At 40.4% G+C, this 20,307-nt stretch overlaps 1 protein-coding gene across 1 annotated transcript; it reads left to right on the forward strand.

Annotated features, from left to right (window-relative positions):
• Positions 1-4,935: 4,935 nt before the first annotated feature.
• Positions 4,936-19,706, forward strand: LOC111569015 (ribonuclease 3; the record flags this gene model as incomplete). Its single annotated transcript, XM_055008773.1, has 11 exons — positions 4,936-5,034; positions 7,237-8,092; positions 8,174-8,242; positions 9,528-9,822; positions 10,780-10,921; positions 12,080-12,240; positions 13,328-13,408; positions 14,676-14,762; positions 15,222-15,308; positions 19,252-19,323; positions 19,625-19,706. Coding segments are annotated over exons 2-11 (1,930 nt in total), but the record flags the coding sequence as incomplete, so codon positions are not given.
• Between the last annotated feature and the right edge of the window lie 601 nt (positions 19,707-20,307).

Here is a 20,307-nt window from a genome sequence, read left to right on the forward strand (position 1 = left end):
ATCTGGTGCACATTTTGGAGTTGCTAAGAACAGCTGTGTTTTCTTATTTCTATGTATATTTTCATTCAGTTTCACAGTTACCTAGTGACTGTAAGAAGAATGGTTGCAATACTACATTGCACGAGAAAGTAAATTAATTATAGTGACTGACTTGTTAAGTCAATGGAAAAAAATGCAGCTGCATGTGTTCTGTTTATGTGTCACTATAACTACATGTAGCTTTCATCAGGCGTTCCTGAGCTGGCTGCTGCACAGTTTACATTTACACCTGCCTGAATTCTTGGTTGTTGGTCTCGCTGTTCTGATCATGCTTGCAGGCATTTACATCTGTAGTAATAATTATAATGCGAAAATCAACCATGGTCTCTGTTTACCGTGTCTTACCAGTGATAAGACGTTGCTGTTACGTGCTGGAGGTTGATGTTGACAGGGTCGGTGTCCGAGTTGGTGCTGGAGAGGAGGCAGGGGAGCTGGGGGCTCCATGACGGAGGTGGAGTAGGCTTCGCACATCGAAAGGGATTCTTGAACAGAAATAAAAATTCACCCTAAGTACACGAAATGTCCTGCCCTCGCACTAAGCTAGGCAGGCAGATAACCATCACCTCAAAAATCACACCGTTGTTCCTTTTGTTGCCTATTTATTTGCAGGATGTATGGCATGAACTTTTGATGAATGAGTGAATGAATGGTAAAACTGTAAACAAGAAACAGAATATTGTGTATAAGCTGATATGTAAAGAATGAATCACTACTACTATACACAGCAGAGCACATCTAAAACAGGCTAACGGGCTAGCGCTAGCGAACGGCTAACTAGCGTCGATGCTAACGTCTCATAAAACACATCATTTTGTATAAATTACTGGCATGAAACATCTTAAACAAATCGTAGCAGTTAGTACTATGCTTACATTTGCAAAATATATCATTTCAGCAACTTACAGGCTGTGCTGGCTTAAAACACAGGTTGGCAGGTACAAGAGAATCTTCGACGTTGACTGTTGTCTGTTGCCGTTAGACAGGAATTGGTCGGCAGCATCACTTCCGGTGTCCCACCAAAATAAAACGGACAGTGCCAAACCATCACAACAAAACAAATAGTCTCTATGAACAAATTTAATACACACACAAAAAAATATAAGTGGCTCTTATGGAGCCAGAACACGAAAAATACGACATTGTAACTTGTGAAAAAAAATAAACCTTTAAGACAACTAGCTTAGTTCGTCATGCTGACTGATGTATTAGCTTCTGAGAGCTAAACGTTAGAAACAGCAGCACGAAGTACAAGCGGAGCACGGAGCTAGCGCTGATGGCTAACTAGATAGCGCCGATGGCTAATTAGCTAGCGCCGATGGCTAACTAGCTAGCTTATTGTCTGCTACAGGAGACAACAACATTACTTTCTAAATACACTTGTTTGCTTAAAGGGAGCTTGCCACCAATGGGATAAATGATGTAAAAGTTTCCTGAAGTCACAAAACACTCACCGTCCTCGAACGTCTCCAACAATGCAGCAGCTGAGTCTCCCTCCTGTTGCTGGCTGGTGCGGTGCCAGTCAATAGCTTCCATTAAATCTCTTTCAACACCTCCTGGTTGACCCACGCCGGCCGTTGTGGTCCTTGGTGGACCAATAGTCATTTTTGAGCTTTTTCAGCTTCTCCCTACACTGCTTCTGTCCTCTTTATATACAGTCTACTGTATATGTGAGCGGCCATCCGCTCAGAGACCTCCTGATAAACTTTCTCCGTCCAGCTCCCTCTGTATTCTTTGGTCCGCCACCAAAGACAAAGTCTCGACCTCTTCATTCACCCACGGTACAGGTCTGGCTGTCATATTAAAATTATGAAGAACAGAGAGTTCCGTGAAGAGCAATGCACACCGTCGCTGTGTACAGTTGTTTTTTAATGCGGGGTTTTGTTTTCGTGCTGGAGTCGCTCTCGTGTGTCGTCACTTCCTGTCCAATCAGTGGCCTGCACTTCTGTCCAATCAGTGGCCTGCACTATGCAGACGTCACATCTCGGCTCACTTCATCGCTTGGAACCTCAGCCGAGAAGGAACGGAAAATCGTGCCTGATACCATGCACTAATACATATGGAAACGCTCGCAAACAAAGACGAGCCGAGCCGCACCGCGCCGAGTAGGTGCTTGTGGAATCGCGGCTTATGAGAACAACGGTGGCTACACATAAGGACGCCTGACGTAGATTAGCTGCGTAAATACCATTATATACAGTCTATGGTAAATACGTATGTGAATCGCATCATTGGCTGCAGCAGCCAGTCACCGGTCACTCACTGACTCACACTGAAAAATAGCACAGAATGAATTGTTACGTGTTTATTTTATTTACAATTTAGGTTGGATTTTTTTTTTTTTTGTGCGCAGCGCAGATTTTCTGTGCGCGGAGACCGTGTCAGCAGTGCGCAATTGCGCACGCGCGCAGCTTAGAGGGAACAGTGGTTATATCTGTATATGTGGAACTTGTACACAGTGTATGCAGTCGTTATTATCTTTATTCTATTTTTGTATATCCTTTTCCCCCTTTTGCTGGTGTTTTGAGCTTCTGTGAATTTTTCCAGCGAGGACTCAATTAAGGTTTATCTGCAACAATAACAGTGAGGCGCAGCACTGATTAGAGCAGATAAGTGGAGGACAGAAAATGAATTTGCTGTTACTCCATTAATTGATTAATTGTTTTTGTATTTTGCAGTATTTAAAAAAAAATAGCACAAATAAGAAAAACAAGTTCTGCAATTAATTTTACTACAACAAACTATTTCCCATCTTTTAAATGTAGGTGTTTTAAAGTCAAGTTTTCTTTGTATTATGTCAAAATAATTTAATTTGAGAAACCAAACAAGAACTTAGGATTTCGGAAATAATGAGAATTGCTGACATTTCAGAGGCTGTACAGTTAATTGATTCATTTTAAAAATGATCGTTGCATTCCCATTCATCCCGAAGTTACTGGATGTTGGCGAGTTCATGGCTCTGGGAAAAGTTTTTCTGACCTTGCATAGTTTTCAGAGCCAAAATAAGCATGTGGTGTCCAGATAACTGTCCAGTGGAAGCTCCCCAGCCAGGTGATTAGCAGCATGTAGGTGTTTCCTCCAAGCAAACTGTGTGGGTTTGTGCACTCTGACCTTCCTCTTCCACACGGATTCATGCAGCGAGAGTATGCGGCGAGCACCGTGATGCTCCCACACACCGAGAGGTTAATAAGGCTTTGAGCCACGTATCCAGCATCTCCTGAGATGACAGCAGTCCAATGTGAAGCACAAATCTAAGAGGTTCCTTTCAGATTAACACCAGAGGAGCTGCATGGACGGAGGCCACAGTGTTCTTTAGGAATGCACCGCTGTAGCCTAAAGACATGAATGTACTGTGCTGGTCTCTGCTGCACTCTTGCTGCTCAATCAGTTATTCATTGTGGGAACAATGTGTTTCCATGGTAATGTGGCTCAAGTCATGCAGTTTCAAATTTAGCCTCTGCTGCCCTCTAGGGGAATTATAGCACAAGTACATTTGTCTCTTTTTCTTTCTTTCTTTCTGTTCAGCTGTATGAAACAAACAAGCCGAGTTTAAAAATGTACATAGCTGCCAGACTAAATCGGCAAATAATACATAATGTGTGCAGTTTAATACAACCAAATCAAGTCCAGGTGAATGCGTTTCACATCATTTTATTATTTAAATTTGCCAAAAAAAATACCCTAAAAGCCTAAAAACTTAGCATAATGTAACAGGCCCTGTAGATGGAGTCTGTTTTCAGATGAAATCGTCCTGTGAAAACCAGGAGAAAAGAATGAGACGGACAATAAGTGATGTTCTCCTTCCCTCACTTCTGTCAGTCTATTTATTTTACATAGAAATGCATTTCAGAAATGATACATGAGATGCATCTTTGTTTGCACTTTTTTCTTTGTCCACCAAACTTCCATATCTTTTCACATTGTGTACAACTGTGCACAAGACCTACACATCCTCAAATCTTCCATATGCAACATTACAAATGAAATCTGCAAAATGTGCCACTAACACAGATAATAGGAAATCCTATAAAAGCACTAGCAAGTCTGGCAAAGTTGACACAAGCCATTTTAACACAAAGACACAGAATAAAAGAACACTGAACCTTACATGTTTTAAATGAATGTCAAGGGAGCCCCACAAAATTCACAAAAGCAAAAAGCAGGAGTGTGAAAACAACAGTACCGCAGCCATATCGTGCTGCTGGTAAAATTCAACACATTATAACCAAAATAAATTAGCAAAAAATGTGATCACACATTTCTGTTTGTCACAATAAAATTTTTTTTATATTGGTTAAAAAAATGTATGATCATAAAATGATCCAGTAAAATGTTGCAGCAATGCAGCAAATGCAGCAAAAACAATACCTCACCTGATGTGGAGCTAAAAACATTATGGCAGCAGCGGGTAACCATCTGTGTTTATTGAGTAATTTAAATGAAAATTAGACACTTTAATGGGGTCTTGCAGTATGTACAAGTGTTTATTTTTCAGTTACCTGCTTTTTCACACTTATCTGCATTAGTATACACAGCAGGTGCTGTTGACTGTATTTTAAAGGAAAAAAACAACACAACATTTTAACCAGGAATTTAATTAAATTAAAGTCCTTTTAATTACATTTTATTATGTAGATTTTGGGGTGTTTTCTATTTTTCTTTTTCATGTAGGGCATTTGTTTGTAATTAAGTATGTTTCCACTGATTTATTAGTACTTTTACTGAAGTAAATCTGATCTGGACACTAAAGTGGTTTGTGTACAGCAGTGAGGCTTCATCCCGGTGAAAAAGCCTTCAAAGCCTACGAGCGCTCTCATTGGTCAACCGTAGCATCCTTGAATGTGATTGGCTCACCGGTGTTCCTCTCCTTAAACCGTCCCGACTAGAAACACGGACTCAGAAAGCGTGAACACACAGCTAATTGCACTGCTTAGCCTTACACAGTTAACTCAATTTTAGACGATTCAGAACACATTTTAATTGAAGTTTTTTGTTCCGGTAAGGAGACTGAGTGAAGCGCTTCTCCTCCTGCTAGTTTCCGTTATTTTTGAAGGTAATTTCTTCTATACGAGTCCTAAAATGATGCTCGCTAGCTGGCTAACGTGTTAATAGAGCTTCAACGTAGCTGCTGCTGTTAGCTTCAAATAATACTCATATTAATCCTGTTTACAGGTGTTTTTGGTTACTTTCTCTCATTTTATTCGTGTTACAGTAAGCGACGTCTGTTTTTAGCTTACTAGCTGCTCAACTGATGAAGCCCAGATCACTAATAGTAATTAGTTAAACGAGGTGCAGCTGTTGATGAGCGTATGTTGCTCTATAAGTGAACGACGAACTTAGGTTTTGACGGTATCTTTAGCTTTTACCTGTGTTTGTAATACTAAAAAGTAAGTCCTTTGGTTTGTAGTTTATAATAGACGTCAGGGCTAAAGGTAGATGTTGATTTACATCGTCATAATATAGTGTATTAGGATGACTTTTTGTGATAAGGTCTTGTCTTGAAAAAAGAATTATGATATTATGTACAGAAATGGAAGATGGCTTAACCCTACAAAATAATCAACACACACTACAGACTAGTGTGTCAAAATTCTGACTTTGATACCTGCACTAAATATATCAATAACCATAATGAATAAATACCACAGCCAAAAACAAGAATATCAGGAAGAGTACTGGAATAATGAATAATGAAACATGGAGCTTAAAATGATTTATTTTCTTTATTTGTCAAGAAAAAGAAAGAAAATATTGTTATACTGTTAAAAAAAGATAGTGGATGATGTAAAAAGAAGCAATAAAACAACAGGAGTGAATTTTTGCCCTATAGTGTGTTCGAGTGTGAGTGTGAATGCTATGTTTGCATGTAGAGAAAAAAGTTCAGATTTAACCTATGTTTAATGGTGTGATGTAATTACTTTAACCTGTTGCTCCTTGAATCCTTTGAACAAGTCTGTCAGTGAGATCCTTTGCTAAGCTGGATCTGTTGGTTGTGTTTCTTTTAAATACCTTTTCCAGACAGGCTTTGTAGTGTCCTCGGGCTTTCTGTCACCGTCTTCTATAAGCAAAACAATTCCAAATGTCTTTTCAGGCATCTGCTTTATCCACATGCTGGAAAATGAGCTGTGGACAGTTGGCATCAGTGCTTAGACTTGATGTCACGTCTTGGGTCTGTGAAAGCCAACTGTGTCTGCAGGGGGTGGGAACTCAGTGCTGCAAACACACAATGCACAGCTGTGGCACATGAATGTTAATTAATTAATAGAAATGCTGCTCTTCGCTAAACACTGCTAATCAGTTATCTGTAATAAAGAAGTTTCGGTACTAATAAAATTGGATTTAGCATTGTTTTAATGCAATGTTTTGTGATACCTTGTAGTGTAGTAGTGTTGAATACTACACAATACTGCTATGGATACCAGTTATTTGAAAATAGTAACAAACAAACCATTAAAATCTCTCGTAGGTTGGGTTTATAATTTACATGTTTCAGTGCATTCCTTTAGTACACTGGTTTATGGTACTGGTTTGGCCTTCTTACCCATCGATTTGTGTTTCAGTTCAAATGAACCTGGACACAGCTTTAACACTCAACATAATTAATTTCTTTTACAACTAATAACCATATATACTACTGTTCAAAAGTTTGGGGTCACCCAGACAATTTCATGTTTTTCAACACCATTAGCTAACACAATGTAGCATTAGAACACAGGAGTGATGGTTGCTGGAAATGTTCCTCTGTACCCCTATGGAGATATTCCATTAAAAATCAGCTGTTTCCAGCTATAATAGTCATTTACCACATTAATAATGTCTAGACTGGATTTCTGATTAACGTTATTTTCATTGAAAAAGAAAGCTTTTCTTTCAAAAATAAGGACATTTCTACGTGACCCAAAACTTTTGAATGGTAGCGTATAACCTATAGTAAGCAGTCTCCACTATCACAGAATTCAACCCTATAGAAAACACTGAAGACAAGATAAGAGTGGAAACCGGTGGCCTCCAGTGTTTGAAGTTTTTGCTAAGAACTTTCAGTCTTGACTTGTTTTATGATCTGGTATTATCACTGGGATGTGCATCCCCTCATGTGTAATCAAAGGTTTCAACTAACTTAATTTACTTTCAGGTGTCATTCATTCATGTTGGATGCAGGTGACACCAGTTGTAACTTCATTCTTTCTGTCTTGTCCACAGTCATGTCTTTCCATCAGGATCGTGGGGGTCCCAGGGGAGCGATGCCGCCTGGCCAGCACGGCTCCCCTCAAAACTACCGCCCCACCAACCTGAGGCCGCCCCCTCCCCAGCCTCCGGTTCCACCCTACCACTACGACCCCCAGAATCCTCCCAGTTCAGGCTACCATGGAAACAGCGGCTACATGCCTCCACACTCCGACTTCATGCAGTATCCTCCTCCGGCACCGTCCCAGACCCCCAATTCTCTCAACCAATGCCCAGTCCGGCCCCCTTTCCCCAAACCTCCCACCCGGCAAGGCTTTCCTGAACCCCCTCCGAATTTTCCACCTCCCCCCTTGCCGAGCTCCACCGGTGGTCCCGCTCCAGGAGGCCAAGTGTCGGCTCAGAATGCCTACCATCCTTACATGATGCCTCCTGTGCCCCCACCACCGATACCTCACCCGCCGATGCCTCCCCCTATGGCCTCCCAGTCTATGAGCTACCACCCTCCCTACTCCATGAACTACCCCCATCCTCCTCACCCTCCATTCCCACCTCCCACCTTCAACCCCGGCTACGCCCAGAGCCCCAGCCCGTTTCAGCCTGACCACAGCATCAGGCACGGGGGCCAGTACAAGTACGAGAAGCCCATGGACCACCGGAGGTCTCCAGAGAGAGGATATCGCCATGACGACCACCGGCAGAAGTGCTACGGCTACGGTAGCCATGGTGATCGGCACAAGATGGAGTTTCCCGCAGAGAGGAAGGACCGTGGGAGGAGTCCGGACAGACGAGGCAGACTGGACGGAGGACGGTACCGGTCCGAGTACGACAGAGGCCGGACCCCTCCCAGACACAGGAGCAGGGATCGCAGCAGGTACATAAAAAACACTCATCTGAATAAAATCAATCAGTAACAGGATTTCCATCTTAATTCTTTATCTGTGTCTGTTTACAGAGAGAGGTATCGTCACAGAGAAAGTCGGAGATCTCAGTCGCCTGACAGGCACAGGAAGAGGAATCGAAGGTACAAGTGTGGTTCTTTATTAATTTCAGAGCTGAAATTGAATATATTGAATTTTGAGATCCGAATACTCGGATCTTAAAATAAATATTCGGATACCACTGTCACGACCAAATATTTGGATATTCGGGTATTTGGGTCCAGCCCTAGAGAGAACCCAGCATTGGTTAAAATCTTGAATCCTTACATTACCTTTGATAACACAGATAAAGAAACCTTTCTTTCCTGATAAAGTCCACATCACTGAATGTACTGTAAGCTCCAAGCTGAAACTGAAATACTTGGATAGTGTTACATAAGTAATTGTACTGGATGTATTTCCTTCAGGGCCACAAACAGACATATCCAACTATTTTCTTACCTAACCTGGATGTCAACGTGGTACCTTCACTCGGTTCTTTGGTCACGTGATTTGAAGTATACCTGAGTGATTAAACGAGAAGCATTTCGTCTTTCCTTACTCTGCCTTTGGCTCATACGCAGGTCTTCCAAGGCATGCAAGTCTGCCTCCATGTCCCTCCTTGTTTTACATTCTTTCTTGAATTAATACAGGCGTGAACAAAAGTTTACATACACTTGTAAAGACCATGCATATCATGGCAAGTTTGAGTTTCTAATGACTCCTTTATCTCTTAATTTGAGTGTATCAGAGGGGCTCTATTTAAACAGTCAAACAGGAGTCAGCAGCTGTAGTCAGTCGTTGACAGTCTCCAGAAGCCATGCCAGTAAGAAATTGTGATTAACACAACTTTCTACATCTCCTAAACTGATAATTCAAGTTGCTGTATGTATATTTTTGACCCAGCAGATTCTGTCGTATTTCCAGAAGACCTATAATTAATCTATGAAAGAACCATAATGCAACATGTGAAAAATATTCGTGTGTTCCGTCATAGAAAATTAGGAGTTAGAGGATTCACTGAAAACTCAAGACTGCCAGTCTTTACAAGTGTATGTAAACTTTTGTACCTATCGAGGGACAATCATTCATTTATCCTTGTTTCTTTTTATTTAGATGTGTGAATTGTTTATTTGTGTGTTTTTAATTGTTGTATTAACATTAGAATTACAGCCTATGCAACTCAATAAATTCAAAGATGGTTAACATCAAATTAAACAGTTTTTCTCCTATTTCTTTATTAAAAACAGATCAGCAATACTTCACCATATCGAGTGAAATAAAACATCTTCTTGTGATAAGTTTTTCAGCTCACCACTAACAGGATGTGGTCATATGTGATATTGCTTTATCTCAGCTAAATGTAAAGACTGTTTTTGATATTTGCAGTCGGTCAACGAGCAGAGACAGGAAGCGTGGTCGCTGGGAGGAGGAGAAGGACCGGAGGTCGGAGGGCTCCTCTGGGCCGAGCAGAGAGCGAAGCTACTCTTCAATCCGGAGCCGAGATTCTGACGAAACCTTAGGAGAAAGAGACCGAGAGCGAGAGAGGGAACGAGAGCGCGACAGGGAGAAGGAAAAGGAAAAAGGCGATGATGAGAAAGAGGAGGAAGAGCTGCTGAAACCTGCCTGGATCCGCTGCACCCACGCTGAGAACTACTACTCCAACGACCCCATGGACCAAGTGGTAATGTGTTTTCTTAAATATATCTGACTTGCACTCAGGAGTTTCAACATCCACAGCAAAAAAAAAAAAAAAAAAAAAAACACCAGTCCTCACCTGGCGTTTCTTGACAGTAGATTAAACAAGGGAATGGCTTGCGTGGTTTACTGGATGTGACACTTTTCCACTTACCGCTGAGTGCACCTTTGATGTGGTTTTATTTGACTGCCAAAAGAAAATTTTATCAAATTTGTTCGTGTTGGTAGAGAGCGGGTTTAGATTTTCAGCCTGTCAGGCACTCAAAGCACACCTCAGTCCTCCTCCTCAAACCACCATGTACCCTCCTAAATGCTTTGGATGTGCTGGATACTGCCAACTCCTTTTTCTTCCCCAGCACTCTGACCTTTACCAGCCATCTCTGATTGCTTCCTCAGCTGTTTTCTTTTGCCACAAATTACACATTCTGGCGGAGACTCAACCTGTCCGTCAGTAAAAATAAAGTGACGGTAAATGTCTAGATGGAAACCAACTTTGTTCTCTAGCCGCCTCCTCGAACAGATTCAGCCTTTTCTGCTGTGACAGTGAGGATGACACCTTTGGGTGTGAGTTGCTGTGGCTGTTTTGAGAGGGTGTAAGATTGCACCGGCGCTGAGATTGCAGGTCGCGTTGGTGCGGTCTTTGTGAGTCTATTTGTGACATTGTTACAGCACCCAGGGTCTCTATCTGCAGTTATGATCTTCGCTAATAGATTGACTTGTAGAGCCACTGTCAGTTCGAGCGCGTTAAAGATTCTCAAACGGATTTGTGCTTAAACTTTAACAAGTCTGGCGTCCCGGTGGCCTGTTGGTTTTAGAGACTGACTGTCTAAAAGCATAAAAAAGCACTCAAAAACATTAAAATGCCAGCCGGACTGTGGTCAGCGCTGTTCAGTTTACCATTTAAAAATTGAAAACCTCTTGTATTGGACCTGGTTTATTTCAGGGAGACTCGACAGTCGTGGGCACCAGTAAACTGCGAGACCTGTATGAGCGCTTTGAAGAGGAGCTGGGAAGGAGGCAGGAGCGAGCCAAGGACGCTCGACCCAAATGGGAGCCACCAAAGACCAAACTGGACGAGGATCCAGGTGGGTAGCACTGCTGTATGAAGTAATTCACAATTGTATTTGTCCTTTTTATTGAGTATATGTAGATTTTTGACATCTTAGTGATTTTTACATCAATTTGCGATCTGTCTGATGTATTAGTTGCAATCAAAAAGTTGTGTGACTGAGTTTACAGAAAGAATACAGGACCTGATTTAAATGTCCCTTTTGAAATAATCTCTATGCACTGATACTCTCCTCCCAGTGCTCCTGAAAAGAGACAAAAGCTGTGAGTACACTGTAAAGTAATCTCCTAAAGAGCACATAATTGGAACCTGTGTCTGCTCATACTTCTCGTTGTGTCACTGAACAACAATCAACACTTAACGGATCCGTCGACAACCTTTCTGTTATTGATGTTTGTGAAAACTTGCTGTCTTCTCAGCAGTGCATTAGAGCAAGGCAGAGATTAAGTTAAGTGTTTATGATGTTATCTGCAGGGCTGTCAGCTTGATTGTCTCTTTCAACAGTGCAATAATATAAATCTCACTCAGGGAGATCTAATTTGCTAAATATGTTGCTCTGGGCACCGACTTCACGATCAAGCGCTCAAGTTAAAAAAAAAAAGAAAAAAACGCTGATAAGAATGGAAGACTTCGTTCAGCTAAGAGCCACAAACTGTTCAGCTGAGTGGTAATTATAATCCTGGGTTTGATGTGAGGTTTTCCTCTCGGTGAGGGGGGAATGACAAGCGACAGAAAGGAAACATGAGTGCCAACTGTCAACGTTGGCAACCGCGCTGCTCTTTTAATCTCGCGGATGTGTTTAAGTCTGCAGTTGGCATGAAAATGAGGAATTGTAGAGGAAGGGAGCGTTAAAACGATGAATCCGCCAGCGCGAGTCAAAGTGTTTGTTTGTCTAAAGAAGCATTAGGTAACAGATCTTAAACTGTGCTGTATCATCAGCATGGTGTGGGTGATTATTCTTCTGCAGGAGCTGGCAGAGTCAGAGTGCACACAGTGTGAAAACATTTTGACAGATTGCTTTACCGGGACTTTATGTTGTGTAATACTTTGCCAGAGCACAGCTGAGCGCGGCGGCTTAACCACTCGACCGGCTCCGCCTCAGCGAATTAGGTTTTAGTCGTCAGCCGCCGTAACGTCGTGATGATTAAAGACCCCGCTGCTCTTTGGTTTGCAGGCGACAGCAGCAGTGAGTCAGACTGTGAGTCAGACGGTGAAGGAAGCACCTGCTCCAGCAGCTCTGACTCAGAGGTTTTTGATGTTATTGCTGAGATCAAGAGAAAAAAAGCTCATCCCGACCGGCTGCACGAGGAGCTGTGGTACAACGATCCCGGACAGGTTGGTCTGTCTTTACGCAGGGATGTAAAACTGCTCTGTCTCTTCTTTGATCCCATGTAATTCTAAGCAGGTATCAGACAACTAGACCACACATTAGAAACTATCCTGTGTATGTAGGAATGACAGAACATCTAGAGCTGCAACAATTAACCAATTAAACCACTTAAATCTAGTCATTTTCAGAAACAAAGTCTAAATTCTCTACTTCTGGCCTCTTAAATGTAAATACTTTCTGGTTTCTTTACTTCTCTATGATAGTATACTGAATATCTTCGGATCCAACAAGACATTTGAGGACTTTGGGAAACATTGATTGACATTTTTCACCATTTTCTGACATCATACATAAAAGACAAAATCACCAATTTAGTAAATAATTAGCAGAATAAACGAGGATGAAAATAATTATTAGCTAAAGCCCTAGTAGACCAGTCACACTAACCCTTTAGCAGAAACGTCTGGCCAAAGTTAATGTAAATACTAATAAATACAACATTCTAATATTCTCTGGTGAACTGAATATGGTTGCATTGTGGACAAAACATTATTTGTGTGTTTTTAACACACAAATAATCAGCATTGTGTTTCTGCTGTGGTTTTTAAACAGGGTGTGTGTTAATATAGACATCTGCAGTAAGTAGGTAGCAATATTTATATGCTAAAGAGAAAAAAACAAACTAAATTATACTAAAATATTGTAAATTTCCCCAGTGAGGGACCAATAACGTTGCTTTCATCTTAAAAAGTGGGAAATCTTGCGTCTTTCAAATGATACAGTAATTATTACTGCGTTTTAGGACTTTCTAATGTTTGATGAAGCTTTTGGAGTCACTCTAGTAAATATTGGAAGCCACTGTCTACATATTAAAATGCAAGACTGGCAAACAGTTTAGTTGTGAGTGTTTTTTATGTGCGATCCGAACACTATCACAGAGCAAATCTCCAAACTTTAAACTTTAAACTCCAGCAAAGAAACTAAAGGTCAGTTGTCTGCGGTTTGGAGATGTGAAATGTTGAGCGGCCCCGGCGTTATACATGGCAAGTGAAGCAGTTGTGTGTCTGATTTACGTATTTTCTTTCTGTCCAGATGAATGATGGTCCCCTGTGTAAGTGCAGTGCCAAGGCCAGACGTACAGGGATCCGCCACAGCATCTACCCAGGGGAGGAGGTATGACACGCCGTGAATAAATCACCCTTTCATAACCTTGAAGTTGTGCCACACAGGGGCAAGGGTATTATTCTAGTCAGCCTAAACGTATTCTCTCCACAGAGGCCTATTTTCTGTTGCATTAAACGGACAATAAGTGGGATTTGTATCGTCTTAAAGAACCAAAAGACGATATTACATCTGTAGAAATTCGACAGGAGAGCTGATCCGTCTCAGTGACTCATCGATTTATTTGGCCAGATACTGACAAATCTGTGTTTTTTTTTTTTTACTCATTTTCTTGTGTTTTGGAACAATAACTCCCACGCAGCAGCATCTTCAGCCCACCAGTGAAACATATTTTAGCTGTAAAGATGGAAACTTGTTTTTTTCCATGCCTGGTAGGGACTGAAGAAACTCATGGATTGCACAATGAATCATTCATGAGTGTGTCGATCTATAATGTAGTGGTAGATTTATATCATCCTCCAATTTTGCAGGCATTTAAATATTATTTTTAGATCTTTTTCCATTTTAAAAATCTATGTTTTTTTGGAAACAAACATGCTGTGCCCCCATGTAAGTTGATTAATTCACTAATTGCCTGTTTAATCCTCAAATGACCGAGAAATTCTTGGTCCATTATGTGTTAAATTATTAGTTATTGTTGTGTTTATAGGCAGTACATCATTAAAAGATGCCAATTAAGTTTTTAATTATCAATCATGCCAGGAGTTTTGTTTTGTGTTTCGTATCCTTTATGTCCCCCTGCATTAATCTGAGGTGGGGAAAATCCAATCAAGTAGCTAATGACTGATTTAAATCCTATAAAATGAATCGTTAACTACTTTAATAATATACCGTCTGAATAATTTTTCCAGCCAAAAGGGGAAATTTTCACATTTTTAGCTTTTCATTTCCAGTTTTTTTACTTCTTATCTCCATAAATCATAAATAATTGAACAAAAAAAAGCAATTTTGATGTGCATTTCTCTCTATATGCAGGCGTTTTGTAAACCAACTATTAATCAAGAAAGTCACTTGCAAATTTAGAATGAAAATGGTCAATATTTTACACAAATTTGCAACTTTCTGCTCTGTTCATTGTAGGTTACCCTGTCTGGTGTAAAATACATCAACAAGTGGACTGAAGATCACCAACTCTTCCATTTTTCCATTTCTGAAATGTGTTATGATTACTTGGAGTGAGAATAATTAGGGAGTGTGGTAGTCGGAGTAGACATTCACCACAGTAGTCAGTAGTTCATGAGTATTGTCTCTTTTCCAGTCTGTGAAACAATGCCGTCCAATGAACAACAACGCAGGAAAGCTGTTCCACTACAGGATCACCGTGTCTCCTCCCACCAACTTCCTGGCAAGTATTTATCTATGTAGTCTCAAGTCTCAATATGACCAATATGCAGTAAAATATCAACTGGGGCTGGGGTGCAGCTTATAGTGGGGGCTCCAAGCCAAACAGGTAGGGAACCACTGTCTTAGACCATACAGTGACGACAGACAGAAACAAGTGGCTGCACTGAACCAGAAGTAGCACAATCAATTTATCAATAATTGGTTAATAATTTAGTGATATAGATAATCGGACAAATGGCAAAGATGCATCACTCCTAACATTCAGATAGTTTTTCTGTAATCTTTAGCAGGTTTTATGTTGCAGTACTTGAGCACAGTTGTATGGCTTTGTGTTACATTTAGCGTATTTTCATACAGTTTGATCGCATTAAAAACCTTATTTCTATTCCTGCCTCTGTCTCTAGGTCAGAGTATGTTTTACCGTTCTGTGTCTGACTGTTGCTGCTGTTCTCTGTTCCAGACCGACAGGCCGACGGTGATCGAGTACGATGACCACGAGTACCTGTTCGAAGGCTTCTCCCTCTTCTCCCACACTCCCCTCACTAATGTAAGTCTGCTTTGAATTGTTAGCGGTGCAGCCAGTAAGCCATGAATTTTACACCATGGCGCCTTCACCTTTTATATTTTTTCCTCTTTTTTTGACAGTCACAGTCGGTGTCACTGTACAGTCATTTTTCTCAGTTCTGCTTTTTTGTTTATATTTCATGTCGGCGTTATTTATTTAACTGCTTGGAGTTCGCGCTTTCTTTTGCGTTGTGTTTGTCACACTGAGCCTTTTTTCTGTTGTAAGTGTCATGTTGAACTTCCCCAAAGGTGAAACAAAAAAGAAAGTGTTTCACCTTGAGGGAGTCATTTCATGCTCAAATACCAGTGTGTCTTAACGCAAACTATGTACTTCCAGCCTGAAGCCTTAAAGCTTTTCTGATAAAAATGGTGCAGACAAACTTAAAATATTTAAAGCTACAGTATGCAACTTATACCAGAAGCATTATTTTTTTTTTAAATAGTTTAAAGTCTCTTTACATCAGCATTCAATAAATAGGTAATACATAGAAAAACAACTGTTACCTGTACAGCTCTGTCTAAATGTACAACATCTTGTGCTGCTAAAAATTCCAGATAATCGCGCCTGTATGTATTTGTGCGTCTTCATCCTCCCACATTTTTACTATTTTGTGTTTACGCATGTCCATATATTTGTTCGCTGTTTGTCTGCATTGTAGCACAGCTTTGAACTGGTGTTGTTTGATGGTATTTAATGTTATGTTAGTCCATATTTCCTTTGAACAGGCTTTTTTTTTTTTTTTGCAAAAGCCGTGGTGCCTATTTGTGTGTTTATTTTCTTTATTTTAACTTTTATTCAAACAGAAAGGTCCTTTAGCTTGACATTTCTTTTCCAAAAGAAACCTGACCGGGAATATGTACCATTATAATGTGGCCAAAAACTTTATAATTGAGCGTGACAGCAACAAACGTAGGACAAAAGTACAACACATCTAAACAACTGAGGGAAATAAAGCAAAATCTAGTTCAGGAATAGCAGTTGCTCTGTTCCTTGTCTTTTGATCAAGCTTTGAACTCCACCAGGGAGACAAAAGCATGAATGCATCCATGACCAGAGCACAGTGTTTTTAGATATTTCTACCTTGTTAATATGTCCATGTGGTGTTTTTATTTGCTGAAAGACAAGTGAAATAAGTAGGCAAGAATTTCTGCCAGTGTATCGATGAATATCAATGTATATCAGATCTAAAGAACCCATCCTGTCAGCTTGCAGGTTTGGGCTTTCTGTATCGATATTCTTCTTCAGAATTGGCTCCAGTTTTCCTGAATTCCTCCAACATTACAACTTGTAGCACATGAAGTAGTTTTACAGTGTTTGGGCAGAGTCTCAGTGAGCTGCTGTGCTCGAGCTGCCTTGACTGAGGTGGTTTGGGTGGAGAAAGAGAAGCAGGAACTTCATAGAGCTACACTTTCTACAAGCAGCAACAGTGTAGAGTTGTATTTGAGCCATTTTGAGGCAGAATATAATTATTTTCATTGAAAAAACTTAAATATGCAATTTTTTTTGCCACAGAAATGAGATTTTAGTGATTTAATAAATGAGATTAGTATTGGGTTATTCCATCTGACGTCATCAGGAACCTTCTGCTCAAAAGTCTTTGATTTGCTTAAAGCTTATTTTTTTTATTATAAGCTATGGATATTTAAAAAGGTATCTGTGAAGTTTCTAAGATGATAATTGCTAAGAAATTACTTGCTGACCCCTTTCAGCCGACATGCAATGAAATTTGAAGTTACGTTTGAACCACAATACAATAACAGTCAAAGTTTGAGGCTTTTATCTTTATTTCTCATTGTGGTTAAAGGTATTCTTTATGCTTTGTTTTATATTATTGTGAGATTCAACTACTGGTGGTTCAGAATCTACCTCTAATAGACTTATGCTTTGTTAATTTTTTTGTTAATTTGTGCTCAAACATGACGACTTCAATTTTTTTTTTCCGTATTTCAACTCACCCAGAAATTATTGATCTACTTGCCAAGTATTACAGATTATGAATCAATGACATGATAAGAAATAACAGTGAAATTTTCATGCTTTTGTCTTTGATAGTTCCTGAGATATTCTCGTTCAAATTTTAATGCGCTAAAAAACGTGCTGGAAGTTGGTCGACGGGCAATTTGTTTTACATTTTATCTCATAAAGTAGTTGATATATCCAGCAAAAGTTTTCCAGATATGTTTACAAACATCCATATTTTGTTTTAAAAAAATTCCAGGCAAATCAGGAATAGCTGAGCAGAAACTGGTCTCAAAATCTGATGATTCTGGGGTTTTTGGGCGAAACAACACAAATAAAATAGAAAAATCAATGTGTGAAAAATCATGCTAAAAAGGACGTTGATGGTAATTTTTTTTGTTTTCTTTTATCTCAGAAGCCTTTTGATATATCAAGCTAAATTTTAAGCGATATGTTTATAAACATCCATATTTTGCTCTAAAGAAATTACCATGGAATGACCCTGTTACTTTAGACTGGTGGATTGTTCCTGTTAGCGTGAAGGTATGATGATATTTTACAAAATTCAGCATTAAAATCTTCTACAACTACAGTCTTACCAAATATAATCCTAATTTAATCGTCAAATGTCACTTCCTATAGTTTGATTTAATTTGAGTCCACCTTAAGGTTTCTCCCAGATTTGTCTGCAAATTTATTAACAGTTAACTGATAGGATGCATGAAATGGGATTAATTGAAGCATTTGACCGCATATTGTCTCATAAAATACCTTTCTATTCGTATCAGTTACAGTCGTGTTATTCCGCCCACGTCTGCTGTGGATTCTGTTATGTGAGCCGTTACACATGGAGGTCTGCCATGCAAAGGACCCACATAGTGATCACTTCTATTACCTCTCCGCACACACGGGCCAACTGCTGCTCGGTCTGGCTTTGGTTGGCCGTCGTAGGACACCATCCTCCTCCTACAAGCCTGTTGAGGCAACACATATATCATCTTTGTCAGGGCGAAGAATCCCTCCCCCTTCAGCTCCACTCTCCTCAAAAATAACTTCAAAATCGGCTTTTTGGCTTTTCGGGTCGACTTCTTTGTTGCCTGGACAAAGTGCTCGCCTCTCGCTGGGCTGACCTTGTCACAGAGTCCTCTCGCTCACTTTTGAAGGCCCATCAGTGGCTGTCAAACACCAGAGAGGTCGTGATTTAAAAGCAAACCCCCTCTTTCTGCGGCCATTTGAGCTGCGCCTCACTTTTATCCCAAGGAGGAAGTTTAAAGCGAGCGAGAAATCGTCAGGGGAGCCGCGGGAAACCCTAGAAAATTCACTCAAAGTGTGAATATTTCTGCGTCCTGATGTGTAGCTTGTGCCTGCCAGTGTTTTTTTTTTCTCCCCCCCACCGCATGTTTGAATAATAGAGCACTTGGTCAATATCCGTCCAGTTTGAAAAGAGCCCCGAGGATTAGGCGTGATTTGAACTGGATAATTTAAGCGGCCCTTGTTAAAAGCTCGGGTAAACGCTTCATGGCGGCGCAGGGATTAGGAACCTCGGAGCATGGTGATATTAACCCCCTGCTAGTTAGCCGCCGGGATGGGCAGGAATGAATGTGGCTTCCAGGTTAATCTCCTAAAATGGACCCCATGCGCTCTGACAACAAAGAGCGTGTAACTGGGGAGATTAAACACAGAAGAGCAGGCTTATCTATTTAGCGAGATTTAACTTACTTAATTTCCAAGAGTCAGGTGGCCCGTGTGTGTGTGTGGAGGCATGTGATTTATGGCTTCATGCATGTTTTTCTCACATTAAACTTTACATACACTTTCCATGCGTGCATACGGCCGTGAGCTCGCTGCGGTCAAAAATGAGGTTTTAATGAGTTTCCCTGAAAAGCTGTAACCTCTGCCTAACGCCTTGGTAATGAGATGGCCTGTCCTTTCTTCTCCCCGTCCTCTGTTCCTTTCATCATCACAGATTCCATTGTGCCGTGTGATCCGCTTCAACATAGATTACACCATTCACTTCATAGAGGAGATGACACCGGAGGTCAGTAAAACCCCACTTTATCTCGCAGCTCTTTCTCTCCCCTTTTTTGTTTTTATCTCAAACGGTGGAGTCTGAGCACAGCCGAGCCGCATGTAACCCTCACACGTCAGTGCTCGGGTGAGCCGAGGTGCTAATCCTTTTAAAGGAGGGAAAAGAGCTTCCTTTTGACCCGTTCGACTTGATTGTGTCGATAAGGTGGCTTACGCGATAAAGTTAGAGCACTGGATTTACTTATCAGTCATATCTACATTAAGGTAGTCTTCGCTCTCGTACTGTATGCTCACATATCTCTTGTTTCCAGAACTACTGCGTCCGAGGCCTCGAGCTGTTTGCCTCCTACTTGTTCCAGGATATTCTTGAGCTGTATGACTGGAACCTGACAGGTATGAGTCCCAAATGTTAAAAATCATCACCCTCATGTTTCACAAGTGGTTGTTGCTCATAAATTCTCTCTTTCATGCATTTGTTCCAAGTATAGACATCTACTTTAATGGTGAAATAGGGCTGCAACTAGTGATTTTCATTGTTGAAATAATCTCTTGAACAACTTTTCAAATAATACAATACTTGTTTGGTCAATAAAGTGTAAATCGATTTTCAGTTTACTGTCACAGAGAAGCAAAGAAACCAGTAAATATCCACATTTAGGAAGCTGGAATCAAGATAATTTGTACTTTTTTCCTCACGAAAAAGTACTCAAACTGATAAATCTGTTTTCAAAATACATAGCAATTAATTCAGTAGTTGAAAACAAATTGATTAACTGATGAATCGTCACAGCTCTGTAGAGCAAAATGTCAAAAACGAGATGAAATGATCTCAAATCATAGCTTGCATGCTGCAGAAACCTTGAAATGAGACCCTGATTGAATATTTTCCTTTATTTTTTCTCAGTTTTTATTTAAAAATGTTACGAATTTTGGCATTTAGACAGTCTGTTGACAACTAATCAAATATATATGTAGAAAACATTTCCACAAAGTA

The sequence above is a fragment of the Amphiprion ocellaris genome, unplaced genomic scaffold (assembly GCF_022539595.1).
Source record: "Amphiprion ocellaris isolate individual 3 ecotype Okinawa unplaced genomic scaffold, ASM2253959v1 Aocel_unscaffolded174, whole genome shotgun sequence".
NCBI classification, from domain to species: Eukaryota; Metazoa; Chordata; class Actinopteri; family Pomacentridae; genus Amphiprion; species Amphiprion ocellaris.